Genomic DNA, 22,770 nt, shown 5'->3' with positions numbered 1-22,770 from the left:
AACTCTCTTATAAATACCTCAAAGATATGAACCAACATCAAATATCATACCAATCACAATTCATTTTATACCAGAGTAACATGCCCTTTGGACAGGAGAGACAGTCATGTAGACACTGATGTACTTGATTTTAGTAGTCCTTTCAATGCTGTTTAACCTAAAAAAGAAGGCTGAGGAGGAATTTTTAAAAGTTAAGACCAGATAAAAATATGTTGCAAAGAGAAAGGAAACAATCTATTGTTCCCTGTGCCAGTGGTGGACAGGACTTAACTAAGGGCTTCTGATGCAACAGAAAGGATCCAGGTTATGGATTAGGAGCAGCTTAACAAAAGCAGAAATTTTAAACCAGAGAAATAGCTTGTCTGAGGAGGCTTTGGAAGAGACAGTCTACCTCCAGAGGCCTTGAAGCACAAAGTGAACAAAGTAGTAATGGATACATGACTGATCCTACATGGGGGCAAAGAGGTTGAATGAGTTCTGAATCAACTCTGAGTCCACTTCAGACTTTTTTTAATGTCATTTGAATATACCTACATTCCTCAAAAGCTCAGAATACAAGAGCCAAAGAGATTAATTGTTCATTGCTCAAACGAGCATCTGAAAACTGCGAGCACAAACATCATGTCATCAATGGTCCTTCTGTTCCCTGGATATTGAATATTTTGGTAGCTTTAATCAATCAATCCCAAAAATGTCACTATAGGAAGAACAGCTTGCTACTTTATTTTTTTTTTTTCACCCTATCTCTTTCAGAGACACAGTGTTGTACTGGCAGCTTCGAGACTACAAAAATACCACTCCAGGTTCATTTGGGTTTATTACATTGAGAAAGAAATAATCGTAAAGTCAGTTTTGCCCATCTCTTGTTTGCCCTCATTGCAATGGTTTGCAGATGATAAATGGCACAGGATCGTTTCAATGGTGAAGGATACTTCAAAGTTAAGAATTCAGATTTACAACACCAAAACACAAGTATTTGCATTCCCCCTCTGCACTCTATGCTAATCCTAATTTCTGCACTCATGGATAGCTACAAAGTTCCTCTCCACCATGCCCTGCCTCATCCTTGCTTTTTCATCCACTGCCTCCCCTTGATCTACCATATTATTATGGAAATCTCTTCAGTTTAGGAAGGACTTGAAACCTCTGAGGGCAGGAACTTTGTGGGCACACAGAAAAGTTCAGAAGCTGACAGCAGTGAAGTCCCAGGATTTTCTCTCGACTGCAGACAGCTTGCTCATCTCCAAAGGTGGATGAGAAAGGGCCAAAGCAGTTCTGCTAATACAGCGTACTTTTGAAGTTGTATGAGTAGGTATCAAGGTCAGTGCTGGAAAGGATACGGATGCCACATTTTTACCCATGTATGATACCCAATCAGAGGATCAAACAAAAGTACAGACAGCACCTCAGATGTGATGAGTGTTTCTCTTTGCATTCCTCTGTGTCACGGAAACCTCCCGTCAGCTTCCCTGGCTCCTCTGCGCAACATGATCTGTGCAGCATGAGGGGATGACAGCAACATCTTCATGACCTGTGCCAGAAACAGCAAACACCAGGGCTTCCACTACATCTCTGAGTCTCAAGTGACTCAGGAGTCATTTTAACTACAAGACTCAATAGTAAGTAAAAGCATGCAGCAGTTCTGTGTAGCACGGCCTCCTTGCAACAAAACCTTACCTCTGCGGCCATAGCCAAACACGGTGTTGCTGTTACCCCATCACTCCCCCTTCTTAATTGCTTCAGTGTCTGGTTTGAGGGTCATTCAAGATTTCAGTCTACTCAAGATGCAGCACCGAAAGTCATCTGTCTTAGTCTGCAACAGGGCTTTCTTTAATCTCATCCTTCAAAACAGCTCATTCCTTTCTTCAGATGATGGAGTTCATTAACCTTAATAACCCTTAAAGTCAGGCTTACCTTACACATTTCATCATCTTTCTTCTGTCTGTGCTTTCCTACCTATGGCCGGCGGCTTGCTTATTACATTTCCCTGCAGCCTGCTAATGAAGCCAGTCCTCCCCTTCCTTCCCCTGCCTCTCACACGCTGTCCCTACAGGCTGCTCTTACTTCATTCGAGCTCTTCTGACTTAATCCTAAATTAACATTCTCCCTAACGAGGTGCCACCACTCTGGCTGGACAGCCTCCAACACGCCCCTTAACCCACCATGCCCCAAGAGACCCGCCGCCACACTCCACCAAGCCCCGACCCCCCCCGTCCTGCTGCCCGGGCAGCCTGCAGGGCGTGCGGCCATCACCCCACAGCCCCCCGCTCCCTCACCACCACCGCCATCACCACAGCCATGGCCATGGCCCCCCATCACCGTGCGCGAATAACGAACAGACAGAGGCTGCTTTGGGTCAAGTTTGGGGTAACTTTATTAAAAGGACGGCTCGAAATGGGTCAAGTTTATTAAAATAACGACTCTACACAGGTTAAAGTTATTAAAATAACGAGGCGGGGAGGGGTGTGAAGGAAGGAGCGGGCTGCCCCCCCCCCCGTCGCGCTGTGATGACGCCACCGCCGCCCGGGCCGGGGCCGCGCCCCTCCGCCGCGCCGCCAGCAGGGGGCGCCCGAGCCCGCCCCGCGCCTCCCCGCCCCGCCCCGCCCCCCGGCGGCGGGTCACGTGCCCCGCGGCCCCGGCCCCGCCTCCCCGCCCGGTGCCGCCCCCCGCCCCCGGGAGGACCTTTCCCACAATGCCCCCGCGGGCGGGCCGGTTTGGAGGCGTCTCGCTGGCGGCCGCCACGCCGCCTCCCTCCCCCCTCTCCTCCCCCCCTCCCTCCCCGCGCAGCGCCCCCCCGCGGGCCCCGCCGGCAGCGCCCGGCCCCGTCCCGTCCCGTGGCGGCGGCGGCCATGTGGCCCGGCGCCCGCTGAGCCTGAGCCCGCTCCGCCGCCCGGCCCGCGGGGAGGCAGCGGCCAGGAGCCGGGCGAGGCCCCCGAGCGGCGGCGGCGGCGAGGCTGGGGGACGGCCGCGGGCTCCGCTCCATGCTGGGGACGGCGCCAGGTACGGCGGCAGCGGGGATGGGGAGCGCCCGGGGGGCGGCCCGGGCCCGGCGGGGCCTTCCCCTCCCGCAGGGCCTGACCCAGCCCGGCGGGAGGCTCCCGGGCCTGGGGGGGGCCGGCGGGGCCGCTGTGCCCCGCGGTGTCCTGCCCGTGCTGGGGCTGCGGGGCTGGGCTGTGCTGGGCTGGCCCCTGCGCGCGGTGTGTGCTGTGCTTTAATCTCAGGGAAGCGGAGCTGACTCTGGCGGCCGGTGCCGTGCTCGAGCACCGAGCTGCTGGCTCGCCGCCGGGTCGGAGCCGTGAGAGAGCTGCGGCTGCCCTCAGGAGTTCACTGCCTGCCTGCCCAAACCTTCCCCTGCGTGGGGCAGCGGGGAGGTCTCCAGTCTCTTGGTTTCTTCTTTCTCTAACCTAACAGTGAGATTCTTAAATGAAATGTCGGCGGCTAAAAGCTGCTGTTATTTGGCTGATCGTACAGGGTAAGCCGTGTCTCTTTCTTTCTCTTTTTTTAATTGGGAAGCTGTATTCGGAGATGCGCGTGCACAAAAAAGCCAGCATCCTCTTTTGCCATATGGAGAAACCTTGGAAAGGTTCCCAAGAACTTCTTCCAAACGTTTCCTTTAGAATTTTTGATGAATATAATGGCTTTTGTTTGCTTTCCTTAGAGGAGACGAGACAAATGTGGGGGGAGGGCAGGGTGGGTACTGTTTAGGATTTTACTAAAAGTTACGATGTCAAACTTCAGCAGGTTTTATCTCAGTAGTTTACAGTTGCTGATGCATTGACCTACAGAGTGATAGATGGCCCACGTCAGAAATTAACCAATTTTCTTTTATGGTCTACGTGACTTGAAGTTTGCCTCTGAATAGACAGAACGGGCAAGAACTCCTCAGAAAAACACCTCTTTCTCTCTCATCCAAATGGTCTCAAAACAGAATGTTCTTCAGGCCTTCTCTAAGAAAAGTAAAACTGGAGGCACTAGTTTATCTTGTGCTCGGATCACTTTAAGACAGGGAATGCTTCTCCAGGAATTTGGTGAGTTTTTTTCAACGTTAATTTGTACAGCTCAAGCACAATATGTGAAGGATCTTGAGTTTGACTCAACATGGAGATGTAAGTTTGTTGTTTTACAATTACTCAGCTGTCACTTTTAAACCACCCAGGAGATAAAGAGCTTCTTTTTGCTCTTGACTGACTGTAGTTTGAGTCACACTTCACGCATGAGTTTTAGCCTCTGGCTTTATAAAACTTGTGTATGGTTCTGCTTGTGATATGTAATGGTTCTGCTCTGGTTACAAACATCTGCTTTTACCTGTCACAGAGATTCCTTGCTGAATATTTGCAGTTTCCCATTCCCCTGAGTGTTCTAAAATGTGCAAAAACTGAAGTTAAAGTTTCCTATATATAGTAATTACCGTCAGGGTGGTTTGTTTCGGTTAATGTTGTGTATGGGGCGGAGTGGCAGAACGCTGTTGGAAAAAGTTGGATGGGCTGACTTGTGGTACCAGTACCAGAATTACTGAAACCTGGCCTCTTGAGTCCATGGCTTCAGCACTGTGATGTTCTTTTTTTACCAGCAATCTAAGGCGAGGGGTAAGAAATGTCCTTCCAGTTAACAGTAACAGAAACGTCTGGTCTAGTTTGTACTGACGTCCAAGCAGATTCCTCAGTGCTGACAACTTGTATGAATGAATTCTGAAATGCTTTTGAGATTAAAGTAGGTTTTATAAGTCTCAACATTGTTCTCTTTCTTTTCTGCCTATTTTGCCAACTTTGAGATAGAACGAGCTTTAAGGTATAAGTTTAACATGCGCATTAGAAACCTCTGATATTTATGGCTATAGTGTTATGTGGAGTGCCTCAGAACAAGGACTAGTTCGTGGCTTTTCAGCAGCATAGGCACGTTTTATTTCATACGTGTGTACTAGTCCGCTGTACCCTGAAGGGGAGCAACCTTAATCTGAGTGTGGTGACTTTTTTTTAAGCCAGCAGTGAGGTTGTGAGGTTGGTAAGTGAGGTTATAGGTACAGTTTGCAAGCTGAAAGCTGTGAACATCTCTTTGTGGGTCTGCAGGCTGCTTGCTTCTGGTGTCCTGAACCGCCTGAGCACGGATGTTCCTGTGAGTAGGAAGTTAGCGGTGTGCAGTCGTGAAATAACAAACGAAGGGCTGCAGCTGGTGGGAGGTGAATGCGTGCATCTTTTAACGTTCAGCTGTCCATCACATCCCTGTGTCTAGGTCTGATGGTGTGCTGAAGGCCGAGTGACTGTAGGAGGGACTCAAAGGCTGAATATGCATGATCTGTACTTCCGTGGCCCACACCAGATGCAACAAACAGTTTTTCCCCGACAGTTTTGTTTTGTTGTTTTTAAAAGCCTGTTGATTGTAGAAACATACTGCTTTACTACTGCTTATTTTTATGGCACTTCTGATTGTTTCTCCAACTAAACGGCTTAAGGAAAACTAATTAAACTTAACCAAATGTGAAAGTTGTCATTTCTGGGCTGGCAAAGTTGTTAGCTGACATGACAAAGGATGATCAAAATACTGCATCTAATTATCTACTAAGTAGCAAGATTAAAATGAACTTGTATTAAAGGCATTTAGTAAGGTCACAAATACATGTACACATGTAGGCATATCTTCACGTTGCATTTGTATACATAGTGATAAAATGAATATTTTTACCCCTTCACTTCTTATTATTACGTAACACTTTCTATAAATTATCTTGATGTAATGCTAGCATTACTTTTTTTTTTTTCCCCCAAAGGAATGCAAAATTTGAGTTTTGATGTTAATAATAATCCAGATATTGGATTATTTTAATTAGAAATTATTTGTCAATCTTCTATAAAGCAATTTTTTTTATATACCATAGTATATTTGTGTTTGAAGGGGGGTAAGGATGACTTGGTTGATGGTCCCTATGTTAGGTCACAGTTTGGTACAGGGAATAATCAGTGTGCAACCCATGCTTATTCCATCATCACAGCAACTGTCTTTGACTCTGTGGCTAGTGGCATTCTTAAATTTCTGAGATTATTTCAGTTTCTTTCACACACATACCTGTACAATAAAAATATGTATGAATGAGGATGTAGAGAGAACTGGAGAAAAAGCTTGCTTTTTGCTCTCAAGCAGAATATTAAAGAAATAAGTCTTGCAGAAGCTGTTATCTAAAGCCTAATGCTGTGGCAAATAGCAGTATCTGGTCACTTTTTCTAATAGATGCTAATAATCATCTCTGTCTTAATGCAGATGTTATTTAAGGATTGGTGAACTCCCATTAAAATGCAGTCTTTTTTCATCTGCTATTAGGTCTGTAAGCACTGCTTAGCTGTGATCTTCCATCAAGGATACTATCTGCGAGTAAACCTGACTGACGCATTCAGTGTTTGGAACTTTTCCAAACTAGTATGAAATTGCCTGGAAACGTCAAGTGCATTAACACGTGTCTCTCTTCTTGCTACTTGGCTTTTATTAGGCTGCCAACAGTAACAGTGAGTGGGAAATCCCTGAGATCAGCATCTGGATAGAAGTCCTCGCGAACGTCCATACCTTTTGATAGCACCGCAGGACAGAGCTGCAGCAGGGAAGATTTCTGCCTTTGAAATGGAGAATTTTACATGAAACTAAGCCATAATAATACTTGACACTTGTGTTCTCAGGTAGCATCTGAAGACAGATGAGCAGTGTTAATTAGGCTGTTCGCTGCCTAGAACAAATTACTTCAGTGATTCTGAAGATACAAGGAGAGACAATGAAACACTCTGCCTTCTGTACTCTGTCACTGAATAATCACATCTGTGCAGTTCTGCTTGTCTTAAATGTTCTTAGTTTGCTGCTTGTGATACAAGAGGTAGTGGCCCCTGTGGACAGAGGTGTACAAGAAGTAATTGCAAGTACTATGAGAAAAGCAGTGTGTTAGTGTCTTGAACCCATTAGAGTTTATTTGGTAGCACCTCAAATGAAACCTTCCTGTAGCAATGAAGGTAACATATAACCTTCTCTCTGTACCACTGCAGTTGTGATTCTTTTTTTTTTTTTAAACGCACTTTCCCAAGTCTGAACAAGAAGGCACCTAGTCCCACTCTGAGAAACACCAGTTGGCACCAGCACTTGTTTGGTAGTTGCTATTGTGGCAAGAAGCTGTGAATGAGGAGAGAGTTCATCACTGTAAGTAGCTTCTAGCAGAGGTGACATGGGAAATTTCTCTTGAAAGCTTTGTAATGAGATACAATACTTACAACAAAAGCTACGCTGATTTTTTGAAGAACTCACAGCCAAGTATTTGTTATAGGGGATTTCTTGATGCCATCGCTAGGGTGAAAGTAACTCAAAATTGTGATTTACATGTTTGCTTGTTAGCAGACTGTCCTCAGTTGAAGATAAAGATTATGGAGTTCAAGATACCTTTTCAAGCCCAGATCAGTTTTTTTTCCCCTTTCGTGGCTAATAGCTTTTGTCACCTTTTGTCTGTTGCTATTGGTGTCAAGGAAAGCTTCTCTCTAATCCCCATCTTCCATTCCTGGCTATACCTTTCTAGCTTTATTTTAGCCATCTTGAAAGTGATCACCGAGTAAGTAAGAACCGTGAAAGCCAGATGAACAGTAATTGAAACTGCTTATTCCCCATCTATCTGCTGCTTCTCAAATGGCATCTAATGCATTGCTCTACAAGTGCTGTAAGAGATTTTGTGCAAAATAAGATGCTCAAGATTGTTTCAATTGTCATGATAAAACCTATGCAAGCTCCGTATTTTTACACCACTTTCCAAAAATACAGCGTTTTATGTCTGACATTTATAAGTGGTTAGTGTAGGTCTTTGACCTTAGCTTATAAAATACCATTATTCAAAGGGAAAAGGAGCTCGAGAACCATGGTTTTTGACATCACAGCTTTCATCTAGTACTTCTTTAAGAGTATGCCTCAGCGAGGCAAAACACTTATAAATGGCCATGCTACTTTTTTTGCCCTGTTTGTTTGTAAATCAACGCCTATATGTTTTGAATGTAAGCTAGCTGAAATTACTTCTTATGGAGGTGAAGGTTTCCATAGGTTCCAAAAGAGCATGTTGTATCACTGAACTCTTTATTTGATGTTTAAAATGAAAGAACAGCAGGCTTTTAATAGAGGACTCAAATTCAGCGTATTTTTAACAAGGGTGTGGGTATGGTTCTATGTGATCTGGAGTGCGTTTTTCAGTTTAACTCCAGAAAATGACACAGGAGCCTCTGGATTGCATAATTCTATTCAAGGGATGGCATTGTTTGCAGGAATTCAAGATTCAGAAGCTGAGCTGTAAGACTACCATAATGTAGGTGGAAGGAAAAAATAACGGCAATCTGTAAATGGACAATTACATGTTATTTCTTCCTTTGCTGGATTCATTCCTTTCTTTTTTTTTGGCTTAATATAATATTCTAATCACCTACCACTCTGGTTTTGTTGCTGCGTTTTTTATTTTTTTTTTTTTTTACTTGTTAAATATTCTCACCATTGCTGTGACCCTGGAGCTTTTCATTTGAGGTCAGTCTTACTCTGTCTCTTACTCTACCAGTTTTGCCATCCTTTTTCCTTCCCCTGTTCAAAGGTCTTAGCTTTTCCACTTCTCCCTGTCTTTGCAAGGTGTTTTTGGTTGATCTCCTGCATCCCTGGTGTGTAAGCCCCGCCGCTTGGGCATGTTTAAGATGGTATTAAGAAACATAAAGATGGTCTTCCGAGTTTCTTTAGCATCGGAGAGGTGATTGCAGCAGGCCCTGCTGTGTTGCCATAGCACTGGCTGAAGTATGCTCATTCATCTTGTGGGAATGCTGCATGTGCAGAGTAGCAATGGGATAGGAACTTGAAATTATTAGTGTGTGCTGAGCACAGATCTAATTTATGGGGAGAAAATAAATGCAGTGACTAGCAAAGTTTTCCCGAGTAAATGCTAACTTTTTTTTTTTTTTTTTTTTTTTTTTTTTTTTTTTTTTTTTTTTCAGATTTGTGCCCTGGTAGGTCTGGAAGGGTTACTTGTGTGGAAGGCATGTTCTTGATCTCAGTGACCCACTGCCAAGTATCTGCTCTTGGGTGGAAAGCACGAAAATATTGGTGCTTGCTTCCAAGTGGCTAGAAAAAAAAGAAGGCTTTAACTGTTCTTGGAAATGGCTGAGCCGTTTTTGCTGACTCTGGTATGCAATGCTAGCCCTGCCAGCTGTACGAGTATACGTGTGACTAAGGACCCTCAGCAGCGGAAGATGGGGTCGTGAGTTTATGCTGACTTGGTTTAGTTGCCTGGACCGTGTGCGCCACGACAATAGTATCTAATCCCCAATTAGTTCCTGTTGTTGGCAAATCTCAATTTCACACAGCTCAGCCACGGGCTACTTAGAAGCAACACCTAAGTGCTGAATCGTACATTTTGTGAGAGGACCTCATGTTGCCTGTTTTCTGTTGTGTATTTTATTGTGTGCTGTGAATGGCTGTGGTACCTGCGTGCTTATCAGCCCTGCGTGGAGCAGCGTGATTTTGCCCTGGCACACAGGTGTGCCCTCCCTGTGGGGGTGGTCATGGCACAGTCCCTGTTCTGGGGGGTTTCTTACCATACGCATGGAACAGCACAACAGGCACTGTGCTTATTGCCTTGTATTGAAAATAACTGCTTTGGAAAGCAAAATGAGGTCCTCTTAATTTATGTGGGTGTACACTTAATCTTGTATCAGTCTTCAGAAGCTTCTGGTCATCCTGACCATTGTATAAATGAACTGGCTTTTGCATGGGGGCAGTGGCTCCGTGACACATGCTAAACCCAATGAACGTTTGTTCTGTCTTAGGGTTCTCGTGGGCCCAGCCATAAACTTCTGTACAGACTAGGCCTGGGATTTGTCTTGGGTAATTCAGAAAGCTTTTGGAAAGCAGCATTATGAGTGGCAGTCCTACTGAGCAACTACCCTGCAAAATAGCCTTACTTCAACGTGTAGGTAAGCAATGCAGGTTCACCCCCCAGCACTTCTGCATCCTCAGGAGCTAACGGAGCTTGAGTAGGGCTTGTCCCCTCTCAGAACAGAAAAGTGTTTGCTCACAAACAAGAGAAATCAGTAGGGAGAACTTGGTAGAAGGTGGTAGGGAGACAAGCATAGCTTTGAGTTGCAGGTTAGATGTCAGCTGTGAATATATACTTGGAATCAAATGAGACTGCGCCCTTACAACTCCTAAAAGTCATTTTTCCCTTGCAGATTAGCAAGTTTAGCTTCATCTAGTTCTTAGTCTGAACTAAACGTGCCTAAGCACTGGCCATCTTGGCTGTCAGTGGTCACGCCGCATGTACCGATGGTGCAGAGGTGCCATTTCTCCATAACCTCTGTATGTAAATTCACGTGGTCTGAGTTAACCTCACAGATATGTATAATGCTGGGTAATCGATTTAGGTTGCTTGCAGAGGGAATCTGCTGAGACAGTGTTTCTCATTGCTGCTTACTGGGTGTGAACTCTTAATGTAAGCTCAGGACACAGCCCAAACTTCTGCCACCTATCCTAGTGGAACAAAGTGTGTTACGGTTGGCGGTGCAGAAAGATGAGAAATGAAATTTGCTTTCTGTAGGTAATTACGCATCAGTGCCAGGAAGGTAACTAGTCTGGTACCCAGCTCGAATTTGTCATATCTCAGAGCTGGTAACTGCTGTGCAAGCTTGTTACCTGCTCTTCTTCACTTCTTCGTGAGCTTCCTCAGAAATGGGTCTCAGCCTTGTGTGGTAGAACGGTCAGGACAGATGTGTGTGAGGTAACTTTTTTCAGTGCGTTTCTGACAGATATTTGGAAGAGAGCAAATATCTCTTTGTTTTAGGTCTTTTGGTCAAGCATGATACCTTCCCTGTCTTGTGGAAATGCCGGTCTTTCTGTGGGTTGTCCTGGTAGTTGTGTAGATTTTTATGTTTTTGGTGAGCAAATCAGTGGAGACCAAAAGAGCCCTCATGTGTATTTGTTTTTTTTTGGAGGGGGCAGAGGTATAACGCTTTAACAAGTCTTAGTGCCCCGTGTTCTCCTAAGCTGCATACTTCAGACTGAGATGGCTTCTTGGGGTGGTATTTGGAGTTTTGCCAGGGACTCTGATATTTATCAACTGATGTTTAGCACGAGACCTTTGACTTTGTCCTTGTGTTATCTCTTGTTCCTTGGTACTAATATTGAATTTCTCCTGCAGCCTGCCTACTTTTCTTTATTAGAAACATAGAATATCCTGATTTGGAAGGGACCCCCAAGGATCATCGAATCCAACTCTTGGCTTCACGCAGGACCACCCAAAAACCAGACCATGTGTCTGAGAGCATTGTCCAAACACTTCAAGGAACTCCAGCAGGCTCAGAGCCATGACCGCGGCCCTGGGGAGACTGTCCCAGCGTACAAGATACAAACCGATGAGATCTGGTAACTGAGGAGGAGGAACGTGAAGGCTGGTATATCAGGCAGCCAGCTGCATGGCTGGGATTCTGGCATGGAGTGCCTGGCCTGTGCACAAGTTTCCCAGTACAGGAGACATGGGATGTTCCTTAATGGATACCTGCTGGTGATGCTAATTTTCTTTCTATTGTTAGCCTAGATGTATGTAAAACTGCTGGGTTTGGGGTTTCTTTTAGCTTTGATAATGCTCTTAAATAAGAGTTGTTAAGTTGGCATCATGCTGTTGATGCAGGTATTAAGGGCAAAATGTGAGCCTTATGATATAAATGTTTCCCTTTTTTTGAGGTTGGCAGCATGCCTGGCTTAGTTTTCTGTTGTACCGAAGCTTTTTGGATAGTGACTTTTCTAGTCGGCCTATAACATGATTACACTCTGCTACGCATGTGAATAATGTATAATGGAAAAAGTATCTTCCTGTTAGGAAATGTAGAGCAATGGAGGAACTTGTAGGTGAGTGTGACTTGTCAGGACAGTTGTACATAAAACAGCAGTTCTGGCATTGCTTGGCTAGCTCCTTATCCTGCCCAGCAGACTGAAGGTCTAGAAGCTAGAACTCGATCTGGTCTGTACCAGCACATAGCAACCTGTAAAAGCCATGGCGAGCCCTGGTGTGTTTCACCTGTGTCTTACAGGTGCTGTTTTGTTAAACTTCAGCGAAGAATACTGCCTGCTGCCTTGACCTGACTTTGAAAGGTCCGTATGACATGTCTTAAGCCAGTCTGTGATTACAAACGTGATGCAGGAAGGAAATGATTGCCCTGTGTGTCCACTGTGAGGTTCTAAATCTGCCTTGAAACCCGTGGCTCTTTTGATGGTCAGGCTGCAAGATAGATAATCCAAGCCATTGCACCAGTTCCTCCAGTATCTTCCATTTTCATGGAGTTGGCAGGTAATCTAGGTACTGGCGTGTCTGTGCAGGAGGGCAGTTTGACAAGAAAGTCCTAGCTATTCCAGCACCTTGCTGCTGTCAAAAGGGGTAATCCTGTTCTGCCTTTTCCCTCACCCATTTTTTTTTGTCTTGTAATTTCTTTGGCATGTGTCTGCTTTTGGTGGCATCAAGCTGTTAGATTAGATGAACTCTCTTCGGTAATTGCATCCTCAGTGGGTTTGCAAAGACTCTAAATCAGCAGTGTCTCCTTGGCTGAATAGCACCGATTCTTTTGGAGACTGGATCCACATGAATAGGCTTAAACCACCAATAGAAGGGTTTTTTTCATTCTCCAAAGCTTAGCACTGGTCTCTTTCTTTCTCTTTGGCATTCCATTTGGGAATGCATACAAGGTGCAAGTTGACCACACAAAGAGTAAAGATCCCCTTTAAAAGGTCTCCTTGGAGTGCACCAATTGACCCTATTCTCTCTGGTGTTCTGGGCCACAAGATTCCTTTACACTAAGAACAAATCCAGGATAACTGCTTCCAGATCCTCAGTATAGTCCTCCTTTACTGAAGGGCAAACATCACTGAGTTGTCACTTGAAACAAGTCAACCTTCCAGGCTCTTCAGACAACTTAAAAGTTTTTTTCCAAATGAAAAGAACTATGAGGGATCTCAATGTGCAGTTTCTTGGTGTTCTGTCATTAATACTAAAACTCTTTTGGTTTTGTACACATCCAAGATCTGTTTTCCTTAAAAATATGCTTGCTGAGGGAGAGTCTTAAACCTCCTTCCAAGGTTTATTAAAGATCAACAAAATGTATAGGGCAGGATAGAGCCCTACTTCTTGCTGCCCCCCAAAAAATTGATGTGAGTAAAGGGTGTTACTGTAGCTTTATTAACCAAATGCATTTCTGTACACTGAATGTATGGCTTACATGTTTCAGTTTCGAAACAGATTGTGTTTTGAGTTAGTGAAGAAATAAAAATGCAAGCAGTAGAATGCCATACTCCTTGTAAAATAACAGAAAATATTTTTGCAGAAACAGAACAGTCAAAACAAATCACTCCTTTAAATTCAGATACAACACGTGTCGAAGTTGGAAGGTTGTATACAAATGTTTCTTAAGTCCCTTAAGGAAACAAGAATAAAACAGTATTGGACATAATTTTTTATTTGCTTACTGGGGGTTTTGTTGCACACTCTTAATTTTTATCCCTCTTTCTAAAATGAACAAATCTACTTCTTTGTAGACAGGTGTGGACCACTGCTGTATTGGAGGAAGAGGATATTAAGATGTTGCATTTACTGGGCATGAAGAGTTCTTGGGAAGACTTTTGTCTTGTAGTTAGTCAAAAAGCAGACATAATTTCGTTTGTCAGTTGCTGCACTGCTGTGCATTTCTGTCCAATGATTTTTCTGTGCCTACCTAAAATCAAGACTTTAATGTGATAGGTTTTAGTTCAGTGGGACAGTTACATGACAGATGCACAACTTCAAACAGAACAAGTTTTTTTGCTGCATACACAGTGAATTAGAGTTGAAATACATCTGTATTTTAGGTTGGGTTCACTGTAGTAGTCTGTGTTAATATAAATGGTGAAGTTACACTTAAATTTTTGTGATATAGAAGGAGGAGATGTCCAAGTATATCACGAAGCCATGTTCTTTAGGCTGATGGTAACAAGTCAGCAATTAACTTTAAGCACTTCTGTTAAGAAATGCTGTTGGTGTTTGCCTTCTTTGAAGACAAGAACTGGGATTTCCTATGAGTAATAACCTAGGAACTGACGTGGTTAACTCAATTAAAATAATGGGGAGAGGAGGGGTAGTCGTAACAGTGTCCTTGTTCACTATTTTCACTTTAATATACCAGAGTATTCTTGTCTTTATCTCAAATTAAATAGATTAAATAAGATTCAGAGAGGTTAAATAAGCTGTTTCCATTACACGGTAATTCCACTGAAAAATTTTAGAAATACTTCCAAATCTTGCTTAAATTTGAAAGAATCTAAAGGAATGTCACATCTGGGGACAAAAAAAAATCCTCTGTTTTCTGTACTGACTGTTCTTTATAAACCACTAAGTTCTCTTTTACTGTTTTTAATTTTATAAATATAATGGTGGTCTTTAGTATTAACTTTTGGTACTCTACTGGTTGTGATGCCCCTCTTAAAAGAGTGGAGAAAATAGTCTTTCTGAAATTCATTTGTTAAATACCATATGGATTTTTGTGAAGTGTTATACTTTATAAATTTTGTATTAAATTCCTGTGTTTGTGAGAAATGTACAGTGTCAAACTGGCAAAAAGCTGATCTGTGAGATGTGTTGGTGGCACTCAGGACCTGTTTAAATACGAGGTTTGTGGGAAGAATGATGCAACACAGCATAAGCGTTTGCAGTCGGTGCACATCTTGGATTTACTGATATTCTGTCAAAATCTTAGGATGTTTTTTGCAAATTACTGTCACAGCAAGAATTTCTGGGATATTTTTGTGTCTAGAAAGTCTAGAAAGAGTACAACAAAGAACAGGTTGCTCTTTCTGTGGAAAAAAAAAGAGCTTCTGTGGGTTCTTTTTATGCGAGCTGCCTTAGTTATCTTAAGACCTCTATTATAATAAGCATGAACTCTGCTGCTTCTCCTTAAGTTACAATTTGGTATCCAAACTCTGTCTTTTTTTTTTTTCTGCGGATGCCTGCACAATGTGGAGTTCTCTTGTCTGCGTGATGCATCCTAAAGCTCTTAGGAATGAGGATTTTTTATGGATTTTTCTGCTTTTTTGAAAGCATTGCTGAGGTTTTGTGAACACATACTACATACAGAAGGGACGTCTCTGTTTACACATAAAACATGTATACTGCACGCTGTCACCTGATTTAAGCTTTTTGGAACCAAAGCCACTTAAAAGTCCAGTTGGGAAAACAAAAGACCTTGATCTCTTATTTTAAGTTCAGATATGGGTGTTTTATGGTCTTATCTGTCCTAATTTGATGCAGATTTGCAGATTTCACTTTAGCTTTACTGAAGCTTTACTGTAGCAGTTCTGCTTTTGGTGAGGTTCATCCTTGCCTAGCCTGTGAAGGTTACTTATTGGTGGCTCTGTCAATGGTGGCTGTTAACAGAGCTTGTCTGCAGCTTAGTGGCATTGACTGTAGCAGCACAGCCTGTATTAATATTAGGGTTGATAACTGCTCTAGGTTACCAAAAGGTGGAGGTTCCCCCCAACAGGGGTCTTTCCTTCCTTCCCCAAGCTGACTCGATGTATGTGCTTCTTCGCAGAGGGTGGTGTGTGTGCGTGTGTTTGAAAAGCAGCTTCTAATGGGAACTTTGAAACCTCAGTCAGCTTGGTTCAGGTCTGAATGCTTATGTAGTAAATCTTAGGCATTTCTCATTCATTCAATCCCTTGTGAAGCTTTAATTGGTTCTTTCAAATAATAAGAGTTGAAACAGCTTATAGAGTTCAGAATAAAAGCGCTGGTTTCTCTAGGGCTGTGGGTTGGAGCTTTAGGTGTTTATGGGATCTTTGGTGTGACCACAGCAGGTTGAAATGCAAGAGAATCAGACCGAGGTATAGATGCTTTTCCAAACGTATTTCATTCTGCATGTTGTGGGTGAGCCATCCAAAGAACATATTCTTGCTGTTTATTACGCAATAGCGAGTTCTTTCAACCTGTATGGTGTTGATCCCAAGGATATTCTCTATCCTTGCTATTCTTACTCCGTACAACTACCTTGGATAACATTTAAAAGGTGCATCCTCTTCATTGCTCACATTTCACTGACAAGCACAGGTGAAGTGCTCTTTTGATATTGCAGCTTCCCCTTTATTCTCTCCTGGGTGTTAATAGTTCTAATTGTATGGCAAAAGCAAGAAGCAAGCAAATGTAAGCTGCTTTCATTTTTTGGTTTCCACTACTGCTGGGATGCTAGGAGTGGAAAGCAACCAACTCTTCTGGTTTTTGTGTGTTTAATTTTGTTGCTTCAACCATTTGTGAAGAGCAATTTACAAGAGGTTAGTTACTGCAGTGTTAAATGGGGTGGTTTGCATAGAAACTTAGCAATGCATTTAACTTCTAAAAGTTAAAGCACTGTTGGTGGTCTTAAAACACTGCAAGAACTTTGCATTTGTTAAACAAAGACAATTTTTCAGTTACGAGTATCAGTTGCTAGACAGCATTAATGATACCCATAAATTGCAAACAGACTGTAAAAGATCCGTATCTGACTCCTAACGTCATGTGTTTCTACTCTACAAAGGTATAATGAAATGGAGAGTGCTGGAGAGCACTCATTAAGTCCGTAGTGGTCAGTTTTATCTTCAAGTCACAATATAAATGAACTGTGTAAACTATTTCTATGTTTTCCAGACCTTATTTTGTAAGAAGATGAGGAACAGAAAGCAGTGTATTCAAGACACAGAGGGTCAGAAGCATGAAGGCATGGAAGGTAAAGTCTGTGTCTAAAAATGTTCAAGTATATTATTCGGGTTTGAGCTGTGAAAGGTCAGATTTTACATTTGTTCTCTCAATTAGCATACTGTTTGTTTTGAAAGAAGTTGTGTAAACATAACTGCTGTCTCATCATAATATTTTTTTTTGTCCTGTGGAGTCCCTGTATACTTTCCCATGAATTCTGTTTTTCACTTGCTGACTTCTACTAGCAGAACAAAAATGGAAATGGCAATTGCTATTCAGAAAAATAATTGAAGTAAAATTCATTGAAGGAAAGCTCACCTCTTTCTGTTTAAATTGGGACCCGTTTTCATTATGCAAAAATGCTCCCAATTTTGTTAAATGTACTTGATTAGGTAAATATTTGAGCATGGTCAGATTAAAATAGTTCTGAGACTGGAAAACTAGAATAAAAGTAGACTATGTATATGTGAAGATAATGAGTATAGGATATGCTGGGCTAATCACTGCATGGAGAGAGTAGAATTATGATTTCAGAAGAGCAATGAGTAAATGACTCCTTGGGCAGTAGGAAATACTACGTGATGCTTCCATATTTAACACTAGAGCTAATAGACACCAATAACACTGGAGCTAGATTTCCTTAAACAGTGAATCGTGAGACAATGTTCTGTGGAATATGTTGCACAGTATTTTTCACCTGAAGTATATGCTTGGAACTATTCCTCTGGCCAGTGTCTTGACTGTCTTGGACCTGAAAACTTAATTAATATGCTTCTAACTACAGAAAAATATATTTTATTGCCTTATCATTCAAATCTACGAGGACTTTGTTTCAAAAACTGTCAGAAATTCTAAATGTCAATGTTCATAATACCAGGTGAAGAAAAGGAAGAAAGCTGTTCCTGTTCTACTTCATTGTATGATGGTAGCATGTGCCCCATCTGTCTGAACGGCCTTCTAGAACAGGAGATCGGTGTTCCTGAGAGCTGCAGTCATACCTTCTGCATGACTTGTATTCTTAAATGGGCTGAGGTAAGACTGAGAACCAAAGTGTGTTTTTCTTTTACTAAGCATTAGAAAATAGGTTACACATTCTGACTTGATATAAACTGGTCATTGAAGCACTTTTATATGTAGATCATGTGAAACCTTCTCCTTAGTGTAATGAAGTACTTTGTGTTTTCTTTCACCGACCATCCTGCCTTTTTAATGGCTACTAGAGTTCAGGGATCAGTAAAAAATGGTGATGGTTGTTCAGAACATCAGACAGTATTACAGACATGTCATAATACTGCAGTACCATTAACTTAATCTTACTTACCCTCTATGCTGTTTCTCACCTGTGAACTCATAGGACTGAGACCAATTGGTTTTCATGTTAGTTTACAAAGCGAGCCTGATAAAACCTTGGGTTTTTTAATTATAGTGATTGACCCATATCCCATAATAGTCATACCTTTGTAGATAGTGCTAGAGCTTTAAAGGAGAATGACTTGTTGAACTAATTATTATTTATTGTTCTGTTTAATCTCTCTTCACACGTCCTGTAGTCATTGCATCAAGTCTTTAGGATCTTTAACTTTCCTGTAGCAGTTTCAATTGTCAATATAAAGCACCAAATTAGAATTACTTTATGCTATATTGTGGTGGGGGACGCAACACTTGCTCTAATGAGGTGCTGGTTTTTGTCCTGCTTCTGTGCACTTGAATAGGTTATTTATTATAGAATCAATAGGAGAGATTGCTACGTGGTTTCTTTATAAGTTTCTTTTGAAGTTGTTATTTTGGTTTCAGTATTTCCTTGAGGAGGTTGCTATCACTTGTGTGTGCGTATGTACATATACAATACACTTATGTACTTTTTTGTTTTTAACCTTGATTTTTGTGTTCTTTTATTACTGAAGATACACAGTAAGAAAAATCATTTCTCTGAAGCCCACATAAAATCTTCAGAAAGTTATAAAAGCTATCAGATGAAACTTAATTTATATTTACAAAACAGATAATTAACTAAATTGCCTATTGCCAGATTTTCTGTTCTGCAAATGATTATGATGCTTTTATTTAGCAGTGAACGAGAAATTCTCATCCTTTACTTTATCCTAACTTGCTTAGCTGATTGTTATTATGGCAGCTGAAAGGCAATAAACAGTAACGTGCACAGGGAAGTGAAGCAGTACAGTAGACTGAAGGCTTTGCTGCTGGATTTAAACTTGTTCACATTGTCTAACAGATGCTTTTAAGCCCAAAGAAGAAAGGAAAACTTTTTCATATCATTCACTTGCAAACTCTTTTGACAAAAAAAAATTTTGTCATGTCAAATTTATTTTGGCATGAAACACTATACAAATAGAATAAAATAAATCCTGCTCTTAAGAGTTTACAAGTGAACTAAATATAAAAAATAATGGGGGGTTGTTTTTAAAGCTACTTAAGACTTATACTGCGTCTTTCCATTAGTGAGATCTGATGGGTAAAATCACCCATCTTTTAGAGGATGCTCTATGGCTGGACTTGCTCAGTGCATGAAACTATTGCCTAATCTCATAGTTTAATTATTTTTTTTATTGTTTTGAAAGCTGTCTAAGTCATTAAGAGGCTTCAGCTCTGAGAAACAGATGAAGTTTTACAGCTTGGACTGATAGAAACATTATAAACACATGGCCATATAAAGCATGCTAGTGCCATGTATTTTTTGTGTCCACTGTTAGTATTTAGTAAGTAAGTGTTGTTGTTCAAGCATTCTTTCTTTGGTATAAATAAATTGGTTTTTAAAACAGTTTCCTGTTTCTGTAGGTGTCGGAGTATATTAAAACCGAGGATAAGAGTCTCGATGTTTTATTTTTAAAGATTTTGCTTAGTGTTTACATTCCATGATGAGCTGTGTTGCATAACTACAGTTGTGCTTCATATACTCAGAGGCTTTGCCAGCAATCTGTGTTCAAGTTGGGCATTTCTTCTATCCCGTGTTGCATCCACAATTCAAAATATAACAGGATCAACCATTTATCTAAATTTCTGTTTTTAACTTGTGCAAAATCACTGGTTTTCTGAGACTTTATAGCTCTTATGTGTAACTGTGTATGTCCTAATTAAAACCTGGGTAGTTTAGGTAGATGGTAAATGTGTTTGACGTTTTGCTCCCTTCTCTAGCAATGGAAGACTTCCAGTATTACTATTACAGGGAGGTGTCCTGTACCCACAGGTTTTCTTTATGCAACCAGCAGCAACAGCACTCTGAAGATCTTTTGTAAAAAGATATATATGTGTGGCTTTTAAGTGAGTGTCTGCTGATTTTAGTAGCATTACAGTTGAGTTAGTGCTGTATTTTCTTCCTTTTGAGAAAAGGTGTCCACTTTCTAAAGAAGAAATGAAGGGAAGATTAAAATCCCCACTAAGAAGCTAGTCTTCAAATGAACTTTCTTGTTTTAAAATGTTGCCTGAACTGTTCTGTCCTCCATAGCTATTTTTACTGTAGCTAATTGTGGCACCTGAGAGTATTGCTGTGCAGTAGGTTCCTGTTGCCTATACTATTAAGCTGTCCTGTGCTATTAGACTGTCATCTTGTGTGCCTTTGGCCATGCTAACCTGTGCTCTCCCAAGAACTCCTGGGCAGGTGAAAGGACAGGGAATGGTTTCGGTGAGATCAGCATGAATGGGATTCATCCTGTGCTACCTGTCATCCATCCGCCTCTGTAAACTGACATCGTGTACTTCATAATGTGGCCTTCCATGCTTGAGACTTTGTATTTCAGGAAGGGGTGTTAGAAGATCACAAATGGTGAGGAACATTTATGTCTAAATCTGGAGCTAAGGCTGTTGGGCACAGCCTTCAGTGAGAGTGCTGAAGGCAAGCAGAAGGGCTACCTTCAATATAAGGAACACGTGCATAACATTGCTGTGTGGGCAGAATGAAGAGGGAGCTTTGGCCATTGCTGGGTGTAAAAATTGCTCTGGCATCTTCAAACACCTTCAGTACTGCAGTGTTGTATCAAGGGAAGTAGTTACATGTGTTTCTCATGTAACAGGTCAAAACTATACATGGTAAGCTTGTATTTCATGTTTGAACTGGGAGGCACACCTGTTCTAGCTTGTTACTAGCAGGTCTGAAAGCATTTAAGTAAAGCTTAAGAGGTTGACTTTTTTATGAGAAGCAGATACGAAGAGTAGCCTAAAAACCTCAGCTAAGGCAGCTGCTCCAGCAGCAAACGTTTTGTCTGTATTCATTAGAGGAAAACTATTTTGTCATCAAAAATGACAATCTTAACTTAGAGGAGATAAAACACTTATTCTTCTGTACTGCAGGCATTTTAACTTCTTAACTTCCCTTCTGTTTTTGAGTGCCAATAAATACACCAGAGAACTCTCTTTGTTCTTCTAGTATTTCCTCTTATGAACCATCACAAGAGGAAGAGTGCTGAAGAAAAGATTGAGCACACTGTCTGTTTCATCAACATCTCTTGCACAATAACTTTGATTTTAATGACCCTTCCCTGCTAAACACGTCTCTCTTAATCTTTGTACTTGGCCTCCCTCATTCATTTTTCCTCATCGGGAGGATTTGGAAGGGGAGTAAGTTTTACTGTAAATTCTCCGAAGCATTGAGGCACATTCAGGCAGGCCCTGTGTAGTACCAGGGACTGACTTAATAAAACTAAGCAACTGGCACAAAGAGCTGCCTTGCATTACGTTTCTAGTAAATGTTCTGATCTTACAGCAGTCATTACCTTTGTGCTAGAGTAAAGCTTGGATCATTGACTGTGTAGAATATACTGCATATGTATATTTTCTCTGTGGGTACAAAGTTTGGTATGGTAACTGGAATTCTTAACTTGTATTATTCTTTTTGATCTGTTTTTCTTTTGTCCTAAAGGATAGAGGAAGGAAGTAGCTTATGTTGCAACAAGTTCCACAGTGATCTGCTGCAATAAAAAGCACTGCGGGCTGAATTAGGGTTACATTCATGAACCAAGTATGCAAGGTGTTCAAAGAAACCCTGAACTTAAAAACTGAAATACAAAAATAAAATCTTCTTGATGAAGGTAATGCATACATAGGCAATGCATCTGAGAACTGCTGCACAGGAGAGCTGTTTTAATCAAAGTCTTTTAGAAAATCTAGAGTCCAGATACGTTTTCTCAAATTACATATTCTGTGCCATATTTATCTTTTCTTGCCGTATTTATCAGGTGAAGTGCATTCATGCAACAGCTTACAAATCTGTCTTAGGGAGTAAAACTCAGTGTGAATGTTTTTGAGCTTGGGTCCAAGTTTTCCCAACAAAATGGTATCAAGAGAAGTACAGTGACACAAAGTAGCTTCCTTTAGCATAATTTCATAAATCCTTACAGGTAATAAATTATTTCATCCTTTCCTAAAGACAGACACAATTTCAATAGAACATGCCAATGCTTTATGAGATATAGAAGCAACAGATGGCTATTTTGGATAAGAAGTGAAAGCTACCTAATCTGAATGTTGTAGGTAGAGAGGAAACAGTTGTTCAAATTCTAACTAATTAGTTTGTTGATTACATATTAAGTCTAAAATCTGTTCTCATGTGCTCTCTATCTTTATTATCCAGCTATTTTATTTCTAGAAAAAATAAACCAGCTTCTTTTGTTAGAAATAGCTTTTGTCAAGCACAACTACAAAAACTTAGTGTTTATCTTGTGGGTTTGTTTTGGTTTTATTATTTTATTTCAAATAGACCTAAAAATAGCGATTCCATGTACTTACTCTCCAAGAAAGGTGGTATTGAGAAGAAAAGAAAAACCACTCAAATATCAGCCGCAGAGTTCTAATTATTGTGATCGTTATATTAAATGATCTGATGTTCTGGTTTTTGTTCTGATTTTTAGATAGCTATGTTAAATGAAGATGTTGTATGGAGCTGTAATTCTTGTCAGGCTGTGACACATGCATGCCCTCTTATGCACAATAAAAGTGATAGCTGCTGTGTGAACTTTTTCTTGTTTTAAATAACCTTTTTCCCAAAAGGACAGTGTACATTTAGTATTGCTTACAATGTTTTCCGGATAAAGCTT

The 22,770-nt window shown here is 41.4% G+C and overlaps 1 protein-coding gene and 1 long non-coding RNA gene across 5 annotated transcripts in view; one reads left to right on the top strand and one right to left on the bottom strand.

The window, feature by feature from the left end:
- Positions 1 to 493: 493 nt before the first annotated feature.
- On the bottom strand, positions 494 to 2,350 carry LOC106017383 (uncharacterized). 2 transcript variants are annotated; one of them, XR_001190816.4, is made up of 3 exons: positions 1,915 to 2,291; positions 1,678 to 1,813; positions 494 to 1,531 (listed from the first exon to the last, which is right to left on the bottom strand). It is a non-coding gene; the product is annotated as an uncharacterized lncRNA (long non-coding RNA). The 2 variants fall into 2 exon arrangements; XR_003497046.3 differs by having other exon boundaries at positions 1,678 to 2,350.
- A 516-nt stretch (positions 2,351 to 2,866) lies between these two features.
- The window catches only part of SCAF11 (SR-related CTD associated factor 11), a 44,473-nt gene continuing 24,569 nt past the window's right edge, over positions 2,867 to 22,770 (top strand). For 2 of the 3 annotated variants that reach the window (XM_072034133.1, XM_038180744.2), the window contains exons 1-3: positions 2,867 to 3,000; positions 16,676 to 16,754; positions 17,601 to 17,755. In XM_072034133.1, the coding sequence (XP_071890234.1) occupies positions 16,694 to 16,754; positions 17,601 to 17,755 (216 nt within the window). In that variant the 5' untranslated portion in view covers positions 2,867 to 3,000; positions 16,676 to 16,693. Of the gene's footprint in view, positions 3,001 to 3,358; positions 3,473 to 16,675; positions 16,755 to 17,600; positions 17,756 to 22,770 lie in introns of those variants that run through there. The other variant, XM_072034132.1, reaches the window with a different exon arrangement.

This window comes from Anas platyrhynchos, chromosome 1, assembly GCF_047663525.1.
Source record: "Anas platyrhynchos isolate ZD024472 breed Pekin duck chromosome 1, IASCAAS_PekinDuck_T2T, whole genome shotgun sequence".
In the NCBI taxonomy this organism is placed as follows: Eukaryota; Metazoa; Chordata; class Aves; order Anseriformes; family Anatidae; genus Anas; species Anas platyrhynchos.
Note: the sequence above shows the minus strand (reverse complement) of the source record. Positions and strands in the feature narration are given on the sequence as shown.